This window comes from Anser brachyrhynchus, assembly GCF_964034855.1.
Source record: "Anser brachyrhynchus genome assembly, chromosome: 3".
In the NCBI taxonomy this organism is placed as follows: Eukaryota; Metazoa; Chordata; class Aves; order Anseriformes; family Anatidae; genus Anser; species Anser brachyrhynchus.
The window spans coordinates 1,805,136-1,826,747 of record NC_137696.1 but is presented as its reverse complement, the minus strand read 5'-3'; the positions used below and the strand labels follow the sequence as shown (position 1 = coordinate 1,826,747).

The 21,612-nt window shown below is 45.0% G+C and overlaps 1 protein-coding gene and 1 long non-coding RNA gene across 7 annotated transcripts in view; one reads left to right on the top strand and one right to left on the bottom strand.

Moving 5' to 3' along the window:
* LOC308192979 (uncharacterized protein) overlaps positions 1–21,048 on the top strand; it is a 197,194-nt gene extending 176,146 nt beyond the window's left edge. Inside the window, exons 1-3 of one of the 2 annotated variants that reach the window (XM_080587105.1) lie at positions 14,752–14,887; positions 15,401–15,499; positions 19,810–21,048. In XM_080587105.1, coding sequence (XP_080443231.1) covers positions 14,761–14,887; positions 15,401–15,499; positions 19,810–20,174 — 591 coding nt within the window. In that variant the 5' untranslated portion in view covers positions 14,752–14,760 and the 3' untranslated portion in view covers positions 20,175–21,048. Of the gene's footprint in view, positions 1–14,751; positions 14,888–15,400; positions 15,500–19,809 lie in introns of those variants that run through there. The other variant, XM_080587104.1, reaches the window with a different exon arrangement.
* The window catches only part of LOC308192986, a 67,739-nt gene continuing 61,532 nt past the window's right edge, over positions 15,406–21,612 (bottom strand). For 4 of the 5 annotated variants that reach the window (XR_013949273.1, XR_013949274.1, XR_013949275.1 and 1 more), the window contains 3 exons: positions 19,000–21,433; positions 18,734–18,872; positions 15,406–17,065 (listed from right to left, as the gene is read on the bottom strand). This is a non-coding gene — a long non-coding RNA (uncharacterized lncRNA). The remainder of the gene's footprint in view (positions 17,066–18,733; positions 18,873–18,999; positions 21,434–21,612) is intronic. The other variant, XR_013949272.1, reaches the window with a different exon arrangement.

Genomic DNA, 21,612 nt, shown 5'->3' with positions numbered 1-21,612 from the left:
AGCTGCCTTCAGGAGCACGCAGGGCTGCCCTGACTGGGTGGATAGCCTCGGTGCTGTGCTTGTGGCCATGCACGGGTGGCTGTGGGCACTGCCAAAGCCACCGGATTTCTTTGCATCGCAGTTTTCCTGGTGTTTCGGCTCTTAGGGGCAGCCCCTGGTCTCAGGAGAAGCTGTCAGACTCCTGCCCAACCATCCTGCTCTGGGTCCCTCTTCTTCCCTTTCAATATGCACGCGTAACTCCCACGAAAGTAAATAAAAGTTATGTGCACGCATCGAGGGGGAAATGGATCTATTTGTCTTGGCTCGAGACAAGCAGCATCTCCCCAAGGAGCTACTTACGAGGCTATTGAGAAGCCAACAGCAACGCGTGGTGGGCTGTACCTTCCTCCATGTGTGTTGCAGAAATTATTGGCATGTTGCTGATGTTTATGGCGAACAAATAGTTTATTTCTGGGCTAAGAAAGATTCCAGTGTAAATACTCAACTGGCAGCTAGCTGGAAGTTTGCCACTTGTAGTTAAAAGGCCCCTGACCAATGGTGTCAGATTAACATTTCCAAGTTGGACAATGTACAAATGGTGTTCTTGGACTGGAATAGAAATAGATGAAAGTGGTCTACTGCAGTGCAAATAACAAACTGGCAACCAGCTGGTCATTGGAAAGAGAACATACTATGGGAATATGCTTTCTGCAGAAATACTTTATTTTGGAGATAAGCATTAACAATAGGAAGATGAGGCTCGTTTAACGAGAACCATATGGTCTCATCCTGCTTTTATTTCACTCAGTGGCAAAGCTCTGATGGTCTTTCATGGGTGCAGGATGGGGTTTATTACTAAAAAATAAGTAATACAAATTCAAGGTAGTTGTTTGAAATTAAAAAGAAACAGGAATGCCTGATGCGCTGTTGCCTTTCAAAAGGTATAAATGGGATATTTTTAATCCACAAAATGACATTTCAGGAGGCAATGACTAAAAGGAAGCAGAATTAAAGGTGTTTGTTGGAAAACAACTCTTTCTGATAAGTCAAGGCAAAGATCCATTCAAGATTGAGTTATCAACCTGTGTGAAACCAATACAGCAACACTTTGAAACTGATAAGTGACTGGGTTTATTCAATAAAAAAGTTTGTGTTTCTGTGGTGAGAAAACAATACCCTGTGATAAGAAGTTTACATGCAGATGGTGGCTGCGTCAGGAAAAGGAGGGGCGATGGTCATGTGCTAAAAGCACTGGCTTAGTCTTAAGAAACAACACAATTTATTTTATTAGCAAAATAATTAAAGGTAGCAGAATTTAGTGTCTTTGTTTCAGTGTACTAGCAAAATCATTTGATGCTCCCCAAAAAAAGAAAGAAAGAAAAAAGAAACAGAAGAAGAAAGCCAAGAGAGTTGCAGCCTCAGTGGAAAATCCTGTTTTGGGAACTTTTCAAGGATGTAAAACATTGTCTTGAGTTGTTTACTTTTATGGGTAGGAAGTAAAAAGAAGTAAAGTAAGAGTGGAAATGGCCATTCTTACTACAGTTGCAATGCAAGGTCACAGTAAAAATGATACAACTCAGCATTGCTAACTAACTTTTAGAATTTTTATGTTTTTTTGGTTTGTTAATTTGGTCACAAAAAGACAGCAAAATGGAAGCTCCATTTATTATCAAGAAAAATCAAGATTTGAACATGGAAAAGTGTGCATATCATGTATGCAGAAGCTTACTTCTGCCTTTCGATGTATATACTTGATCCCATTGATTTCCATATGGCTGAAGACAGATTGCAGCAAGCAAGGATATCAGAATTATAGTATATTACGTTTAGATACTTCACATTTCTAACTGCTGGTTTTACTGCCAAAGGTTTTGTATGTTTGTTTTCCCTCTTCCCTTTAAAATATAGCAAATAGTAGAAGCTGAGGGAAATGACGGAGAATCATAATGGTTCAAACGTTCAAATCAGCTGTCTTAGCCTCCTCTTTGCACTTTGAATACCCATTCTCCTTCCCCAGTACTTATTCCTGCATGGTGGCAAGACACCCTTCAAACATTTCTGTGCTTCTTCTGGCCTCCTGATGCCCACTTCGGGCCTCCAGTCTGAAAAAAGCAGCTTTCCCAATCCCTATGTCCACACATCTGAAGTTGTTTCAGGGCAGACCGATGCTGAAGGTGATGCCCCACTGGCTGGCCATGCTCATGATGGATGCAACAACAACTTTTGTATTCCTGACTCAAAGCCACTTCAAATACTGTGCAATTCTCCTGCATGGCTCAGGGCAGGCTGCACGCAGGCAAATCTCACACGGGTTTGGGTGCTGTCATTATCTGGATTCAGCGTTTCCAGTTCTCTAATAAAAGTGAATGAGAGGCAACTCAGGCTCGCCGTCTGTTTATATGAGCAGTATTAACTTGGCAGTATTATCGATAAGCAGCCATGTTCCCCAAGGAGTGGGACCGTGCCGCCGCACCACCAGCTCCCCCAAAACTGGGGAAAAAACACTCAGCCCTCTAATTTTATCCCGCTGACTCCCTCACTTTTCTTCTCCCCAAGCAGCGGGGATAGCTGAAGGAGCCTGTCATCATTTTATTGCTGTTTCTAATAAACACATATGGTGATGCATATAACAATAACAACAGCAAGTTGCTATTGTTCTGCGCACGGCCATATGTGGGCTGTCCAGCGGCTCAGCGCGGCGCTGCCACGAGCAGCTGCATCGTGAGCACTCAGGAATGTCGATAGCCCAGAGAGAAAGGAATGACTTTAAGGGCTCCGAGCCTCACAAATAGTGTGTCTGCTTTACATACCGCTGTTGCTAAAACAAATTCTCGAACGTGGCGTGCCAAAAGCATAGACACGGCGTTAGTCACTGCAGCAGTTTATAAGGTGATTAAATTGTTAACAATTGCGATGGGGTGGCTTAAAAATTAGCTGGGACCCTGCTGGAGGGAGCTTTGCAAACCAAAACAAAATAAATAAATAAATAAATATACATATATAGATATATATATATATATGTTTGTACTTATATATGTGTGGCTGCTGGTGTGTGTATATTTATACAGTTAGTACCTTTTTTTTAACATCAGAAACTCAGGCACTTGCACATCCAGTACCTCACATAATAAAAACTTCGAGCCCGGCACTAATCCATATTTATTTTATCCCGTTGTGCGAGGTTGAAAGGCACACGATATACCAATACTTTGTTATCCGTTAGCTCCATTTCCCTCCGGCCTCATACGGCTGTGCCGGGGCTGGATGATGCATACTTCAGCGATGCAGAGGCAGCCCAAACGTGATGGTTGGGATGCCTTGTGTACATCTGTGTTTCTCACACTCTTTCAGGCGCTTCTTTTCCTGATGCCATATTTACACAGCAACCTGACTGAAAATGAACAGCCCATCTGTACATCTTCATTTTTCCATGAGCGTGTTTGCGGCAGAGAGAGAGAGAGAGAGAGAAAGACTGTGATGGAGAGAAAAGAGACATAAAGCTTAAAAGCAGGCAATATTTTTCAAATTTGGACAAACACAGTCAGGCAACCATATCTTTATTTAAGCACTTGAATAGTTTAACTGATTTTATTTATTTATTTATTTATGGTGAGATGCTGAGTACCTACTGTAAATATGAGAGAGAGAAAATTGTAAGGGATCCAAAAATCAACTACTTGCATATGTCTCCGAGCATGGAGCTTGGAAGTCTTATTTAAATATCAAAGTGTGAATGGTTTCGGTCCGTGTTTCTAATGCATGACAGGAAGTCCTCGGCGTTACATTCCTGTTGCCTTCACACCCCTCACATGCACACCGTTGCTGCACACAAATTACCTGTATAATGGGACATGATTTTAGCAAGCCGTAAAGCCACAGGGAGGACTCCCAGCGCACCAGGAGGAACCACATCCACACATTCACAGAAACTGTACACCGGATCCGGCCGCCAAGAGCCACAACTGTTTTTGCCCAGTAAACGAAACCACAAACATTTGCACACTTAAACATCCCAGCAAAAAAGCAAAACCTTTTAGCATCTGCATGACATACTTTTCAATATTGTACACAGTAGCGAGGAAAAAAAAAGGGGGGGGAGGAAGAAAAAAGAACTTGACTTATATTTACTGCAACTTAGGCGAGTTCTCTCCAATGAGTAAAGCCAAAATGCCTGTACCAATCTTCCCTGAAGTAACAAAGGGGCCGATTTCACCCCCCGATAGATGTGTATGGCTCTCATTTCCTCCTGGGAGCGGTGGCAGGACTTCAAAACAAGCCTGCGCCGAGGCCTGATTTTCAGACATCCCGAGCATCCCTGGTTCCTGTTGACTTGTAAGCGATGTGCAGCTTGAGGTTTTGCTCGTTCCTCAGATGAAGCTTTCAAAACTCGTGATGTCTCAGCATGAGTCAGTGTTTTATGTAACCCCAGCTTGCATTCCTCCAAACCCCTCCTGAGCTCAGAGCGCTCCGACAGCCAACCTCAAATTCTTCTTCTTTGCAGCTGACAACGTTGTTCCTCCACCAGCGGCACGAGAGGCTCCTCATGCTGTTCCCGAGGTATTCTGGGGCTCGCCTGGACTTTGGAAGCCTGGAGTGCTGCAGGGACCAAGGCTGAAGGAAAGCTGGGCTGGAGATGGGAGCTCCGGATGGGCCATCCCAATGGGAATGATGGTGGGCTTCCCTGTGCCTGGAGCACAAATGTCCATTTCCAGATTTGCTCTGCTGCTTTTTTTTCCCTTCCCTGCAGTGGCATCAGTTTTTTCCATGTCCCTGGTAGGAGAAATAAAATAAAATGAAATAAAATAATGGAAAAGTGTTAGTAAGGGAGGGCAATAACATGGTGGGTCCTGCTGGCTGTCAGTCCTCCACAAGCACCTCGGGTGGCAGCTTTGTTTCACAGCCCAGCTCACAACGCTGAAGGCAGCATCCGGAGGGATGCAAAATCTTCACCTGTGATGCTTCCTCTGGCAGCTTCCCATGCCCGTTTTTGTGGGGTGTCCTCACTGGCCAGACAAGTCCTCCTCAGTCTATGGGCACCATGCTGTCTCTCTGCATCAATCACAGGAAAAAATCAAGTAAAGGGATTGCCTCCCAGGGCAAGGTGCCATAACCAACATTGAGGGGATTTTGTACCAACCATGGCATGGTGTAACCTAAAACAGCTCTTTTTTTTTTTTTTTTTCCAAAAAAATAAAGCACTAGTTGACTGGGGCGACTGGCTTGCAGACATTGAGTTGGAGACATTGCCACATTGGAAATGTTTTAAGAAATGGAAGAGCAGAGTGTGAGGAAACACTGGGATGCTCGATGCAGCCAGTGAGAAGCGGGTGGGAGGGATGCAGAAGCCGTGGGGATGGCTGAGGCACTGCCCCCTGGGGCTGGTCCTGCCTTCTGCCTTTGCAAGGAGTCAGCACATCCAAACAAAAGGAAGAGCTCAGAAACACATTTTGGGGTATTTTTCAGGTATTGCTGTCTTTTCGTTGTTGTTCAAATGGCTGATTTCTTGTCAAGTGGATGTGCTATGTCAAATTCTGTCCCTAGAAAGATTAAGAAAATACATCACCAAATGATTTTCTAAAATAAGCGTCACTCCTCTGTTTTACCATTTTTAATCCCGTGTCTTTCGGTCAGTATGTGCATGGATAGGCACTCACTGGCAAAAATACCTCCTGAGGATAAAGTGGTTCCAGACAAGAGACGTCTCAGAGGCAGAAGGAACATGAAGAGCAGGCAGAGGAAAACCCACACCCCGTGAGCTGATGCAAGTGCAGCCCAGTAGCACCAAACCAAACAGCCATCTGATGCTCTGGGTGCTGCGACTGTGCCAGCACGGCACAGACCTCGGGTATGGAAACCTGCTCACAGCAAAACAACAGGATATGGCTTTTACTTGTTGGAAATCATCTTCCTGGGATCACCCCTGGCTGCAAAGCTGGTCCTGGAAGTCAAGCGGACCTGGTGGCCTCTTCACTTCAGATGCAGCTATTGCTTTCAAAGGAAACACTGACATTAGTTATCTCAAAGTGCATACATTTTTAAATATGTAGGGTCACAGCCAAGTTTTATCATCATGGTGATTGTATAAAGCAAAGAGCATGAACCACACCATTGGGATCCGGCTGTTGCTCCCTGGCCATCAAGAGGACCAGCAGCTTTCCCACGCAGGGGGTGTGTGCACCCCAGTTCCTCCAGGAAAGAGCTGTGTTCACAGATTTTTCCCACCTATATCAGTTGGCCATATAAAAGATGTAACCTCTCCATATGTGCATTGCCCAGTTGGTACTAATATGTAGCATTTCCACCCGCCTCCTGCCTAGCCAGGAGCTAAGGGGTTCACCACAGTTTTTTCCTGGGGAATTTGGGCAATTTGCAGATTTCTTTGCCTATAATCTGCTTTGGCTTTTTTTCACTGTGAATCTCAGACCCAACCCCCTGAGACGTGGTTATGTATCTTTCGTCACGATTATAAAAGAGAACAAAACAAATAGAAACACAATAAGGCTCTTCTTTGTGTTTGTACTTCCTTAAAACTTCCTATCGAGACTTCCTAGAGGTGTTTGTGACTACCCTCTACATCAGTGCATTAATAGCCCTGAATGAATTTATTGATGCTAGCTGGAAAAAAAAAAAAAAAAAAAAAAGAATGAATCCCCTCGGGATACAAGGTATGTCATGAACTTCCCGAAGTTATTTGCAAATGTTTCTGCCAGTATCAATAAATCCCTCAAATTTCAGGGTAGGCTACATTAATTACGGGATGGCATTATGTGTTTAAAGGTTGCTGAAAGCTATATCTGCGATCAGTCATGTTGTAACTGTATGTTCACGTGAACTATTTATTATTTTAATACGTAGGCATACATGCGAGCAGCAATAGCATCCATGATGTTTTAATAGGCTTTTATTAGTCGTACTCTCCTTGTAATCTTGTTTTACAGTATGTGCGCTCAATGTGTTTGTGTCTATGCTCTTCATGCACACATCGCAGGATGCCAAAACATCATTCTGCTTCCTTGTTTCCAACCACTTAGTCAGGCACTTGAATGCTTTCCAAATCTTGTTAAAAACCAGAAATAGCACTATCACTTCTTATTCTTGTTGGGCTGAGCAGAAGGGGGCAGATGGAGAGGGGCCGGTGAAAGCAGCGACGGGGTGGAGGGGAGGCTGCGGGGCTGGGAGGTGAGGGGGTCACGGTGGGTGAGGTGGGAAGTCCTTCAGTGTGCCCATGTCCAGACATGTTGAGGGGATTCATGCTGTCTTGCTGCGAAAATCAGGGCTCGGGGTCTGCTGCCTGGGAGGGAGAAGTGCTGCAAGGTGTTCCTTGTGCAGGTGCTCCGATGTCAGGGCTTTGTGAACCAGAAGCTCCCTGCCCCAAAATGACAGGGTGTGCGTCTGAGCTGAAGTGGATTAGTTATATTTAGATTTTAAGCAGCATCCTGTTTTCTTTTTTTTCTTTTTTTTTTTTTTTCTTTTTTTTTCTTTTTTTTTTTTCTTTCTTCCCCCAGGAAAATGTGAGGTAACATTCAAATAAAGTGCCTTTTTTTTTCTTCTTATTTTTTTTTCTACAACCTTTTTTCTGAAACTAAACTGACCAGAGAGACTCAACCTAATTCAATAAACGCTATGAATATGCATTTCTGGTGAGGAAAAAAATTGCTTCTGATAATATTCTAATTATTTCAGTGAGGTACAGTCTTCATGGGATCGTGTAATACTGCTGTTCTTGGTTTCTTCAGAGCATGTACCCACTGCTTTGACTTCTTTTCACTGCTTAGATTAGATACTTTCTGGCCTGTATGCAATGAAATATCAACATTGGTTGAAGTTTGGAAGTAGTGCTGTAGTACAAAAAGAGCAATATTCATGAGCATTAATTAACTGGATGCTCACTGCCAGCAAAGGGTTGTTTCCCACGGATTGCTCTCGCAGATGTGGAGTCTCTGATGTCTACCAATGCTGAGCCCATACCACAACCATTTGCATCACGGGAGGTCACCAGATGGGTCTTGCTTTTCTTCCCTGCTTCCATGAGGTGGGAACACCTTTCCAGACTGATTGCAACGGGCCGATGGGTTTCGAGGCTTGTGCACCCACACAGCCATCCATACACACAGAGATAAAAGCCAGCCCCCATAGCCTGAAGAAACCCAGATAAAAATAATGTTGCCTTAGGAAGCTTATGCTATGCATGAGTAAGATGTGACACCGGGGACCGATTAGATTGCAAGGCTTCTACCGCCCGCGACGGTTCAGCATTTCAGATTCAATTAAAGAACTTGCTGAGGAGTCATGGCACAGCCCGGGCTGGCTATCCGTGCTACATCCTAGATTAATTCGTGGTCAGCAATAAAGCTAGTTGAACAGCATTTATCAGATTGTTTATTTGGCATACCCTGCAACGCTCGGAATAACTTATTCTACAATTTTTTTTTCCTCCCAGCTGTTTGCCCAGATGACAGGCTAGATGCAGGGCTCACTAATATAATTATCAAAAGCAGTCCTTTGATGAATCTTAGGAAAATGCTTGCGATACAGCACCAGGTTTCTCGGCAGAGCTGCTTCAAGCAGCCACGTAGCTGGGAGCACACGGTGATGTGCTGAGACTTCTGCTCTAGCCCTGGGGCTGCAGAGGGGGCAAGAAATTGCAGCGTTTTTTACCTTGCTGAGGGTAAGGCTGGCTCCATGTAACGGGCTGGGCCTTCTGGCTGTGCCAAAAGCCAAGGATGTTTGTGAAGCAGCAAGCTTTTCTTCCCATTACCAGCCTGTGCTTGGTGCAGCAAGGACGGAGGACCTGCCATGCAGGCTCATTTTAAATTGCAATTTTGAAATGCGGTGGTGACTTTTTTTTTCTTTTCTCTTTTTTTTTTTTTTCAGAAGAGCAATGACCCCATTTAGCTCAAGAATGATGCACTCTTAGAAAGTGAAATGTATATGGTAATAGCGATGGTGGGGGAAAATCTCTCTTTCATAAGAAAACCTGATACATAAACACACAATGCAGCACAGGGCACATCTTCGTTTCACGCATGAGAAGTTTGTGCGAATGAAGAAAAGTCCAGGTTTTTCTCCTAGCCCCAAAGAAACATAATCCAGAGTTTATATCAGATGGTTTATGGGAGTTTATTGGAATATCCAACAGGGTTCATGTAGTGTGTCATAAGGTAAAGCCTGTTCATTGGTGATTTACAAGCAATGTGTGCCGGTGTTACTGTAATTTATAGACCACAGATGGTCAGGGGGTGCCCCTGCTGACTTGGAGCTGAATAAGAAGCTGAGCCCTGCGTGTCATCTGCTGCGGGTACCTCCGGCTCACTTCCCCAAATTAGCCCTGATGGAGAGCTGCCTCCCAACCTGGAGGGTCCCGAGTCCTCTGCCGAGAGACTACAGATGATTAAGGGTGGGGGAAAACAAAGCACCAAACCAAACCAAACAACCAACAACAAAAAAAAGCATTTTGGAACAGCACTGGAGGAGAATTGCTTTTTACGATAATAACTTCCCTTACCCAGGGTTCATACTTCACTTGATGGGTTTTTGTCACCTGTCGTATGGAGAAGGGAGAATGTCAACCCCTCTTCCCCCCTTCATAATCTGTTCGAAGAGAAACATTTCCTCTCCCCAGATTTATATATATTCATAAATCTCCCTTATAATGGCCTCTAAGATAGCTCCTGTCTTTGTTCTCGTGATTTTACCCTTTTATATAATTACTTGTAAGACTTTCTTGCACCAAGTTTACCCACGCCTTTGTGTCTTCAAACCTCATTAAATAATCGCCTCGTTACTAGAGCACCTCGTGCTGCTTGCATGGGGCATTGGCTCTCCGTGGAGGCAGGAGGCAGAGGGAGGCCGGGGTTCGCAGCACATCCAGCCCAAACCCTCAGCAGTTATTGTTTTCAGTGGAATTGGGCCCCTTTCAGTTTTCATTCCTCCAGCTGACAAGGCTCATCGCACCGCCCTGTGTTTCTCCCTGACACGCTTTGCCTTGCCGCGTGTGGCCTTGTCCTGCCCGCAGAAATGCCACGGAGGCGGCGGGCAGGACATGGCAGCCTTCGGAGGACGTGTGGGATCCGGCCCTGGCTGGGGCCGCCTGCCGCTGCAAGGTCATGCGTCTTAAAGGGCATCGATTATGTTTTGTTAAAATGGGCTCTGAACTGGGCTGACCCCTTGCTGGGAGGATGGTTCCAGATTTTTTTCTGCACTTGCCACCTGTTGCCAAACACAGCGGCGAATACCTCTGTGTAAACCCATGTCCCAGCTCAAAAACAAGTGGCTTCTTTTTTTTTATTATTATTTTTTTATTTCCCAGAGATCAAAGACATAAGAGAATTTGGTGCCTTCTTTAGTTAATAAAAAGAAAAAAAAAAAAAAGAAAAAAAAGGAAAACATTTTTTTTTTCTTATCAAGAGGAAAACAAAAAAAACACCCTAAAGACAAAAGAACCAGAAGGGGAGCTGTAATGGAAATAAAATTGACAGCCTCTCAAAACTCAGGTGGCACTTTCCTTTTCCAGTTAATTACAGTTTTAATTACATGGCTTCTTGTGACTCCTTGATACCTAATAAACTAGACTCTGTGGGAAGGCAAAGTTAAGTTTTGCTTGAACTGCAGGTGTAAGGCTCAGCATGAAACATAAATCAACTTCTTAAACATGTTCCCAGGGTGTGTTCAGGCTTTTTCTTCCTATTTGCTTGTAAAAATCACATCTTTTCACCATTGTTGGTAAAAAAAAAAATGATTGGAGCTACAACACCGCAAGTATTAGCTTTGTGTCTTTGATTGTAAAAGTCCCTTTTTAGTAGGGAAAAATGGCTTTTTTTTCTTTTTTTCTTCAATCTGATAATTTTTAAAGGAATGATACATTACCTGCATAGACCCTCTCTCATTATTGAGTTCTTCATGGAGGTATTTAACATAGGAGGAGAAACTACATTAGCAGCATGAAAGCAAAGGTAGATGGGGCTGTGGAAAATAAGACATTCAGCCCACAGGAGCTGCCTCCTCTGAAGGTTTTGAGCAGAGAGAGCTCTGGTTTGCTCTGTGTGTGTGCTGCCCTGGAAATCTGTGCCCAAAGTAGGCCCAAGTGCAGCGCCGTGTGTTACGCAGGAGCAGGTCCTGTGCTGATGGCCTGCTGCAGCCCAAAGGTGGAGACAAACATGGTCCTGAAGCTCCACCGGCCTCAGTCATGGGGCAGCTGGTGGGGCCACAGGTTGCCTGCGGTCCTCAGCGCCAGCTCCTCGTGGCATGGGCTTGTGTGCCAGCATCAGGCCACAGCCCAGCCTGCTTAAACACCAGTCCGAGCTCCCAAAACTAAATGGGGAAGCCAAGAAAAAAGAAAAGCAAAAAAAAAAAAAAGCCCCAAACCCTGCAGCCAATCGAGAGTTTGCAAGAGGGGAGAAAGAAGAATTCCGCCTGCCTTCCTGACGAAATAGAGTGTCTCACCGTCTTTTTCAATTAGTTTTGGTTTTATTTTTGAAACTGCACAGAGACGCAATTGCGGAGGGGCTTTTTCGGTTTTGTTTTTTTTTCCTCTTGCCACCCCCATAGTTTTTCCAGAGTGGGAAAGGCAGGGCAGAGTTAAGGGAGTTAGGGAAAGGAAAGAGAGTGGGGAAGGAGAGAAACAGGAGTGTAAAAGAGAAAAGAAGCCATAAAATCCCCAGACACGAGTGCCTCTCATTCTAGCACTCCAAGTGGCATGGAGAGCGAGAACAAAGAGGAAAAAAAAAAATCAAATATCTAAAATGTTTTGATTCACAACAATGAAACGAAGCAAAAGTTTCCAGCTGAAGCAGAGTACGCATTTTGTGTGCTTTGCAGTGCTTTCTGTGAAAGTTTTCAGACAAGGAGAAGGAAACAAGTGTGGGTGTCAGGGTAAGGGCACCAGTTTCTCTCCGTACTGGGCTGCCTGTCCCTGTCCCTAGGGATGCAGAGCCCAGAGGTTTGTTGGGAGTGCCACCCAAACACAACAGAAGGCCAAGTGAAGAGAGCTTCATGACTGAGAAAGCGCTCTAAGACGCATCCTCCAGTGAGCGCATCCCTGCAGCACGTGCCGGTACCCGCCGGCTCTGCAGAGGGGAGCCTAGCAAGCATCAAACCATACGCCTCTGAAGCATATGGCAATGTGGTCTGAAGTCTTGCAAGGCAGCTCTGACTTGGAAAAGGCTGAAAAGTTTTCAGCCGGGTTTTTATGGTCTGCTGAAACACAAATGACCGTTTTTCATCCAAGAGAGAAAGTTTATCTGGGGGAAGGCGAGCGAGAGGCAGCCACCCTCAGCCAGAGCCGCCCGGTCCCTGCTCCTCCGCCGCGGTAGCGTGGGGAGCGTATTTCTTCCCAAGTTGTCGGCAAGCTGTGTTTTAATAATGGCATAATAGATAGTGCATGAAGGAGCATTAGCCGCAAAAATGATCCTGGTGGGAAGGCAGCTTGGAAGAGGTTTCCCTTCTAAACTTGACACCAGTGCTGGGAACCCTGCACATCTGCACAAGCCTGCCCAAGGACAGAAAGGATCAGGCGAGCAGTGTACAGTGTGAAGAAGCAACACTGGCTTGCAGCAAAAACTGCGAAGATCCAAAAGGCATTGAAAAAAAAATGGCTTGGGGAAAAAAAAAAAAAAAGATCCATTAGCTCAATGTGCTTTACTTACCTGCACAGTTTTATGGCTAAGTGCAAGGTGAAATGCTACGTGCCAGGCATCACGGCTTTCTTTGGAGTCACCTGGTTGTTGTTGTTTTTCTTCTAGATTGTGCTCCTGGCATCTCGGAATTAGGAAGAGAAACAGCTTCCAGGATAACGTAAAAGAATTCTGACCCAACTGGTGCAGGCAAAGAAATTTCCTAAAAATTGAAAACCCAAGGAGGAATAGCACACCCCAAAGCCCAAAAGCCCTGCCTTTAGGAACTCCTTTAATCCCATGGCTTTGGAGAGGACTTGGTGGCTCGTGAAGATCTCACCTCAGGGCCAGAAGAAATCTAGGCTGGAGGAGGTGTCACAGCGATGGCGAAATGCTCTGCAGGACAGTCACATACCCAGCCAGAGAGGACTGCAAGAAGAGCAGACCCTCCCCAAGTGTTCCTATCCACAGTATGCTCTGTAGATCTCCTGGGATCTATTATTTCCTGGTTAAACAAGTACCTCCATTGTTTTAACCAGCTCAGCTTGTTTTTAAGCTGGTCCCTCACAAACTCAGCCCAAGTTCACCTGAACGATCCTGGTTTTTAACTTGTAGGGAGAAGGCAACTTAAGATTTACTGGATAGCGATGGTGAGCCTAATGTAATAAACGTCTGACCCTTCTGATGTGTATGGGCTACTGTATTATAAATATTTAATAAGTTATATGGAAAGAACTATAGGGGTTACAGAAATCATATTAAAGCAACTAAGTAAATACAAAGAAGGTTAAAGTGTCTAACTCTATATGGTATAAAGGCTAAAGCAAACCAGATCTCTTTCTAGATACTTTTTCCATGTACAGCAGTAACTGGGCTGCACAAAAATAAGGCAAGTATTTAAAGACAGGAAAAAAAAAAAAAAGGAAGGAAAAAAGAGAGAGAGAGAGATCTAAAGCATTTGGTTGGCATTGATAGCAATCATTTCAAAAAGCCCTGGAACATTTAAAGAGAATTAGAAGGGATTTTGCTGGAATCAAAGGGGGAGCACTTTCCAGGGCTGGGTACGTATTTGAGTATCTACAAGCTGACTACATCAGAACGAGCAGAACAGCCTTGATCATCCAGGACTTTAAAATCAGAAGAAAAAGGGTTTCCTGTTTGGGCTCTTTTTTCTCACTCACACATCTCATGGCTTTCATTCTTCTGCCTGCTCGATGGTAAAGTAACATTTATTTTGGCACGGAGGCTTGCAGAGCGCTTTGAAAGGCCCGCCGGGTCGAGCAGCTACAACGCACAGCGAGCCCGCCGGGGTGAGCAAACCTGGAAATATTTAGGTTTACCTTGGGAATCACTCTGGGGGGCTTTTTATTATTTTTTTTTTTTGTCCTAACCTAGGTTTTGTTTTTAAAGAAGAAGTGGATACCTCCCTGTGTGGCTGCAATATCCGCCAGGATGCAGACACGCTGCTGGCTTGCTGCCTCGCCAGCCCGCCATTCCCACTGTGATGCCAGCCCCATCACCAGCTTTCTGCCACACTGGCCAAAATCCTTCCTGGCATTTGAGCAGGATTTTGCTGGTGCAGTTGAGTCACCCTCAGTGTCACCAGCGGGGAGAGGGCAACCAAGCCCACCAAGAGGGCTGCCCTCTCCTCCACTGGGGAGCTGGGATGGTGCCCACGCAACAGGGTGCTCTGCTCAAGAGCCCTTTGCCCCGGGCATGTTTCTATTTTAAAAAAAAAAAAAAAAAAAAAACAAAAAACAAGGCTATGGAGGGGAGTGAAGCAAGATGTTCAAACCAGCTGGAGGTCCCACCGCTGCCAAGAGGGGCATCTCCTCCCTGTGATCCCCCAGTGGGGTGGAAGAGCTCACCGGGCTCCTAGGAACCAGATTGCCTTGGAAAGCTTGCTAAAAATTCCCATCTTTATTATTATTATCATTTTTTTCCTATATTTTTTTTCCCCTGGGAAAGGCAATGGGCTTGGCCGGCAGGAGGTCCAGGAGCAAGCAGGGGAGAGGGGACGGTGGCAGAGGGCAGCAGGAGGCAGAGCCTCCCGTCCGGCCAGGGCTCGCATTGGTGCAGCTTCTCTCCACCGGCCCCCGCCTCGCTCCTCCCACCGCCAGCAATGCAGGGGACGGAGGAGATCAATCACGGGTGGGGAGAATTCATTGCAATGGGTTCACGTCTTTGTTTTTCCCTTAAGCCCCAACATATGTTAGATATAGAAATTTTAAGGCTGAAAGTGTGCGGAGAGCGCAAAGCAGACGTACGGCAGATCCAACAAGAAAACGCAAAAACGAGTAGGCATTGCACTCATCCCCCCCTTTCTACTGTCTCTGTGCTGTCAAGTTTAGTGAACAAGCCTACAAGAGACTTTGCGCAAGGAAAACCTGAGCTGGTTTTTAGGTCTGGGAATGCATTTTCTTATAATTTCTTCTAATGATGTTTATAGGCACAGGATACACAACACCCAGGAAATTTACCTTTGAATCACGTTGTGGATTCCCACCGTGATCCATGGTAGAGGTGACATTCCTGCATGGGCTCTGGTGGGGCTGGGGGTAGCATCAGTGAGCAGTTTTGGGGGCTTTGTTGTGGCTTTGGGGGCATCAGTGTTGCAGTTTCCCTGCCCATGATCCCATGAGGATGTTTCATCCCTGCTGTGCAGACCAGAAGCGAGGTTTATTGAGAAGGAGGGTGGGAAAAGTCACCTCCCGTGCTGGCAAACAACAGTCAGTGCAAAGACAGCTGTGATTCACCTATTAAAATATGCACTTTTTTCACTGATGACCTTTTTCTTTGTCTTTTTGCAGTATTTTTCCCTGCTACAGCTATCATCCTAAATAACACCAGCCCATCGTGCTACTACCAGCGGCAGAGGCTTTACAGTGCAATGGAGAACTATTCTGAAGGTACAAATCACTTGACCTAAGGAATCTCCCTGGAGTGTCAGTGCTATGCGCTGCATTTTCACTCTGCTAAAGCCTTTATTTAGCACATGCTAAAGAACATTTAACATTTAAAGATCCCCTCTGCACATCCTCCAAATGTCTCCATCCTTTGCTTTTAGATTAATATGTCTTCTGTGAAAACGAGGTAATTGATTGCAGAGCCATATTGTTTACAAATGAAGTGTTGTTCATGTATTGACCTTTCATTTCTATAGCTCAATACTAGTTCTTGTACAGTGCTTGTAATTAGTGAAATAGTAACAGAATTGGAAGAAAGATGTGGGGGAAGGATCTTATGTGGGTGTTGTTAATGAGAAGAAACTTTAAGATGAGTTACACATTTAAAACTGCAAAACTTCATGTTTGGCCAGCTTCTAGGTCCCAAATCTCTGTTTGGGAAGGAAAAAGAATATCCATCTGCTCTCAAGGAATCAAGGGGAATCACAGGGGATGGGGCTGATCGCTAGGCACAAGTGTGTGCCTGCCCTTCACCCCATCCTGCAGCCCTTCTGCGCCACAGGACTCGGGGCAGCCCAGCCACCCTGGGGAGCAAGGGGCAAAACCCATGTTAATGTTTCAGGATAACCAGCACCAGCAAAGGCAGGGGACTCGGGCATGTATGGAAATAAAGGTCCCCAAACCGGTGTATATGGAGCAATGGATGCTGCCATCAGATGCTCTCTCATGAGAGCCACTCGCAGGCTTGGAAAAACTTGGGATTTTGAGAATAAACAGGAAAACCTATCCTTCTGTGAGTCTGATGCAGTCCTTGTGTGAAGGCCACGGCCTGTTTGCATCTGGTTTAGTGTGGCCTGTTTGCATCTGGTTTAGTCACTCTTCAATGAGTGACTGCTTCCAGTGAATGTGCTCTTCCCAAATTTCTGTGTGGAGGAGGCATATGGGGGGCAGCCTCTGACCCTGCCTGGGGAACGTGGCTGCTCCAGGGGAGAGACACTCACTGTACGCAGGCAACATAAACCATGGCGATGGTTTAATTGCTACTAATGCAAACAGACAAACAAACAAACAAATCTAAATTTGGCTGGACCTTGTGCTTTTATTAAAACACCAAGCAGGCAGAACAGGCAGAACTGACCGGAATTTGAGCCCTCTGCTTTTTCCCTGGGAGGGTGAAGGAGGGCTTCCCAATGGGACTTCAAACCCAGGAACATAAATATCTGAAAGAGAAAGCAAATAATTCAGTATCTCAGTAACAAAGATGTTAGTTAATAGCCTTACAGCTATAAAGGAACTATTGCAACTGTAGAAGAGGTTTTATTGTATGTATTACTATTAATGCAACAGAAATGTATTAGGAATGTCTGTCATTGCAAATCTGGAGAAAATTATGAGGCTTGGATAAGGTCATAGAGGAAAAACAGAGGAAAATAATAGATATAAGGCTGTGGAGGTGTTTCCGGCATCCTATGGATGTGAACAAATAGGACATGGCATTCTTCAGAGCGTCTCTTTCAGAGAAGATTTTTGTCCCAGTAGACATGGGCTCAAGTGCAACATCCACTGAACCTACAAAAAATTACAAAACAAAAAACAAATCAGCAACCTTCACTGTTCTTTAGGGAATGCTTTGGTGGCTGCATTATTTGCAGCACACACTGCAACTGAGATATCTCCACTTCCATCTTCTTGCTAAGGGGCCAGTCCCATTCCTCTCAAACAACTGGCATCCTCTGGCCCCACAGAAATGCCAGCGGTGATGCTCTGGTCTTACTGAACAGCCATTCTTATTAAATGACACTGCAAGGAGCAAAATTTCAACTCAGCAGAAACAATTGCACTATTTATGGTTGATCTTCCTTGCAAGCTAAATTGTATGTGTAGGGCACACAGCAAGTGTATAATGCTGCAAGAGGTGGCAGCAAGCTCAGCACTCCCAGTGCTGATCCCCCTCTTATGGGATGTCCCCATGACTGCACAGAAAAGTCCCTGAAGGGGTCCTGGCCATCCCAAAGGACCAGCTTTTAGCCTTCTGCACACATTCATCATGACCAAAACAAGGAGACCGGGGAGCTGCCGCTTGAGCACAAAGTCCCCCATACATGCGGGCGGCTGGGCTGCAAGGGGCACACAGACCCTCAGAAGTAGAGCCAACAGGGAGCACGCTGGCTACCTGGGATTTTATAAATCTTTCAGCTATCAGTCTTTCTGAGCTCCAAATGCAAAATCCAGCAGCCGAGGATATCATGTGGATTTATGACCTGGGATTTATGAACTGGTCTTAAGAACTGCCTTGACATTTTTTTTGAGGTTTGAGGAAAAGAAACAATAAAAACCAAAGACCTGATTTCCAACCCCCCCCCCCTTTTCAAAGCATGTTTATAGAAATGTGTGTGCTTGTAGATGTATATATTCAATTATTTTGATCTCTCTTTCTACCTGTGTGCTCTTGGTCCCTGCTGGGGCTGATCTTGCAGGGCTTCCTGCCTGGCATGGGGAGGAGGAAGTGGCACACATCTTCCAAAAAAAAAAACACGGTCTCGAGCCATTCCCAGCCTGCTTCTGGGTTGGGAAAGGTGCTGTAAGGGCTCTGTGAGATTTCTGAATGTCTGCAAATAGTGGGATAGCTCCCCAAAATGACGCTGTTGCAGTGCTCACCATGCCACTTTCTTTCATCATTTTTTTCCTTAGGTTATTTTGCAGCCCTAGGGTTTTGGGTTTTGTTGTTGTTGTTTTATATTTGTGGTGAGCTCTGTTTTTAGGTGTGCATGTGTATATAATGTGCATACATATGTGTGCAGTGTACACTTGCATATATGTATATATTAGTGCGTATGTGTGCACTCATACACCTATGATTCAGCATCAGTATATACACAGATACACACATATGTATATGTATATGTATACATCTACATGTATATACATAAGCACAAATGTGTATGTGCACAAGCATACATGTATGTATGTAGTTGCATGCTTGTTTATTCCTCTATAACAATGCACACAGGCATACACATTTATGAACAAGTATTATGGATGGTTTGTGTATTAACTCTTTGATTAGAAACCAATACAAACTATCACTTTTTATTAATATTATTGAACCGCATGTACTTTACATGAGCTTTACAAGCCCATCCCAAAGGACTTTCTATCCTTATCTGTATCTCATGACCTTCGTTTCAATTTGTCTTATCTTAAAAACAACAATGAAAAAGAAAAGACAGCATTTACCTGGGTCAAGAGGAAAACTGCCAGATACATTTTTGGCATCTCTTCTGGTTGATCCTTTCGTACCTCTGCCCACATTTTCCAGGTGGATTTCTTTCCATGATCCTTGAGTTAGCTCTTTATTTTAAGGATAAATGTACCTCTTAGGAAAAGATGACATATATAAACAAAACATATATAATGTATAAAACATATATAAACATAGACATATGTAAATACATATATATGTCTACATACATATATACACACATATATATCTACATACATACCTACATATACACATAGGGCCAATGCCAAGGATGCCGTTTGACCTCCACATGAAACCTCCTCGTGCTGATGACTGTTTCCCAAGGCTTCTGCCAGCCTTCTAGGAAGGAAAGCATGGGCTTAGCTAATTCTCCGGGCTGAACGGGGAGACAAGCCCAGAGAGGGTGGTGTGAAGGAGGATGCTCTGGGCCCTTCTTCTGGTGGTGCCTCAGCTGCACAGAGGATACGACACAAGCCCTAGGGGATGGGGATGATGCTCCAGAGCAGCTGAATTTTGCTCTGCACAAGAAGACCAAGCTTCTACGTCACCTCTGGTGCCTGGATAAGCTCAAGTGGAGGCACTTGCCCAGGCCAAGGAGCTCAAGCCAAACAACGAAACAATAGCTGGCGGCAACCTCCCAGCCCCAAACCCATGGACCACAGCCTGGAAATGCAGCAGGCTCGGTCAAGAAAATGTCAGCAGGTTGCAAGGAGCCAGTAAGGGCTTAGTGGCTGAACCAGTCTCTTCGGTGGAGAGCAAAAAAGGGTTTTCTTAATGGCCTAGTGTTGGTGGTGAATTGGCTTGCTTTGCTGGAATAGCCCTTGTGGGTCTGAAGCAAAAGGTTGTGCTTTGTCTTTAATTAGCACATATTCAGAGTGCTTTTTCAGCATGGCTCACATCCCAGGAATAATTTGATTTGGAGATTTTGTTTTCAATGAAATAGAGGAGTCCACATCTAATCTGAGAACTCTTATTTAAAAAACCGTACACATACACACTTCTTTTAAAATTACTGTTATTCAATGTGGATCCCCCGATTGCCACCTTTTAGAGTCCAGGAAGGCCGTGGCGAGCCCCATGCTCAGGGTGAGGAGCCAGCAGACTGCTTACCACATTGGGATGTCCCAACCTCAGCTTCAGTCATGGAAGTTCCCTGCGAGTTTAATGAGATTTAACAAACCAGGAGGGTGTCGATGGTTGGGAATACGTGTTCTGGTTTCCATGCCACTGAACCTTCAGCCACCTAAAGCTTCCAAATGGGTGGTGCAGCCACCAGCATCTCCTCTCGGCTGCTTTGTGCTGGTACCACATCTCCTGCCCACTCTCGGTGCGATCGCGTCCTCTAGCTCGGTCTCGACATTTGAAATTCTCTCACCATCCGAGGGTGAGGGAGGGGGCTCCCGTGCAAGGCACTGAGTGCCTGGAGCTCGCTAAGTTCAAAGGCACCCTCCCGCCCACCCCAAGGATAGATGAAGCTGGCCCAGGGATGGCTGGAGGCCACACAGACAGGAAGGTATGTAGCAATCCATTTATCACTTTGCAAATATTAGTGCTGCTCGCATTTGCTGCAGCAATATTTCTTCTTGGAAATTGGTGAAGTGAGTAATAACAATGTTATTTATTCTAAGACCTTGGAGCTGAGAAGCAATAACAGGGGGACTGTTCCCTTGAAAGCTTCTGAGGTGCTGGAAATAAAATGGGGGGGGGGGGGAAATAGACCAACAAAGGGCTGGGGGAGAGAAAGGCACATTATAAAGCCATAGAAATCTTGGGTTTAATTTTGTTGCCCCAAAGGTAATAAAATGCATTTTGTAATGATTTATACACAAACAAGGAGGGGGGAACAGCGGCTGGCATTTTGAGCATCCTGATGGACGTGCCTCCTGCACCACAGGGCGGCCACCTCGCCCTCGCCTCTCCTCGCTTTTTTTTCTCCTTTCCCCTTTTTTTTTTTGTTTCTTTCCCCCTCTCTGCATTGCTTATCTGAATATATAGGGCTGCCCTTTGCTCAGATTTATGGGTTGGGGCAGCGCTATGTGTATTTACAGTCTCCTGACCTGAAGACCTACAGCTGAACAAGAGAAGGAGGAAACCAGGGCCCGTTCCATAAACAGAGACAGATACGGGGGGGAGGCAGGAGGAACTGCCAGCACTTAACATTTTTAACTATTTGGCCAAGCAAAGGAATTAGTGATTAGATTAGAGCCCAAGAAAAATGAGAAGCGGGGTTAAAGATTTGGCGGGGAGAGGGCTGGGTCCGGCCGGGGTCTGGCACGGGAGAAATGCAAAGTTGGAGGGGTTTTGCAAAAGGTTTTCCGTTAAAAGTTAGAGGGGTTTAATAGAAGGCTTTCTGGGGCCAAAAGGCATAGGGATGAAAGGGAATCTCCAAAGCATCTTAATCAGAGCTGTGCTTTCCTTGGGCAGAGCCGCATAACTCTTTTAAAGCGCAATTAGGTTGCAAGAAGGTAGATTACTTAGTCTGTGTTTATTCAGGTACTAATTGCCTCAGATTAAGTAAAAGTTTGAAAGCCTTGCTTGACGGTAATAAATATTTCTTACGTCCATGTCTATCGGGTGGTTTGCAAGCAGAAATTTGGTTCAGATGAGACATATTTCAACTGGCCCGAGAATTACTTGACTTCTCTGATGTGAAAAGCAGCAAAAGTGGCAACAACCTGGAAAATAAATAAATGAAACGCAACATACGTAGGTCACAATATAGCATAAGTATATCAACATGATGAACAGCTTTGATGAAAATGGTAAACAAAACCACCCTCTCTTCCTGTGGCTTGTTTTACATTGCAATAAACCACTGACTCTATAACCTATCAGAACATGCTGAGATTTTATG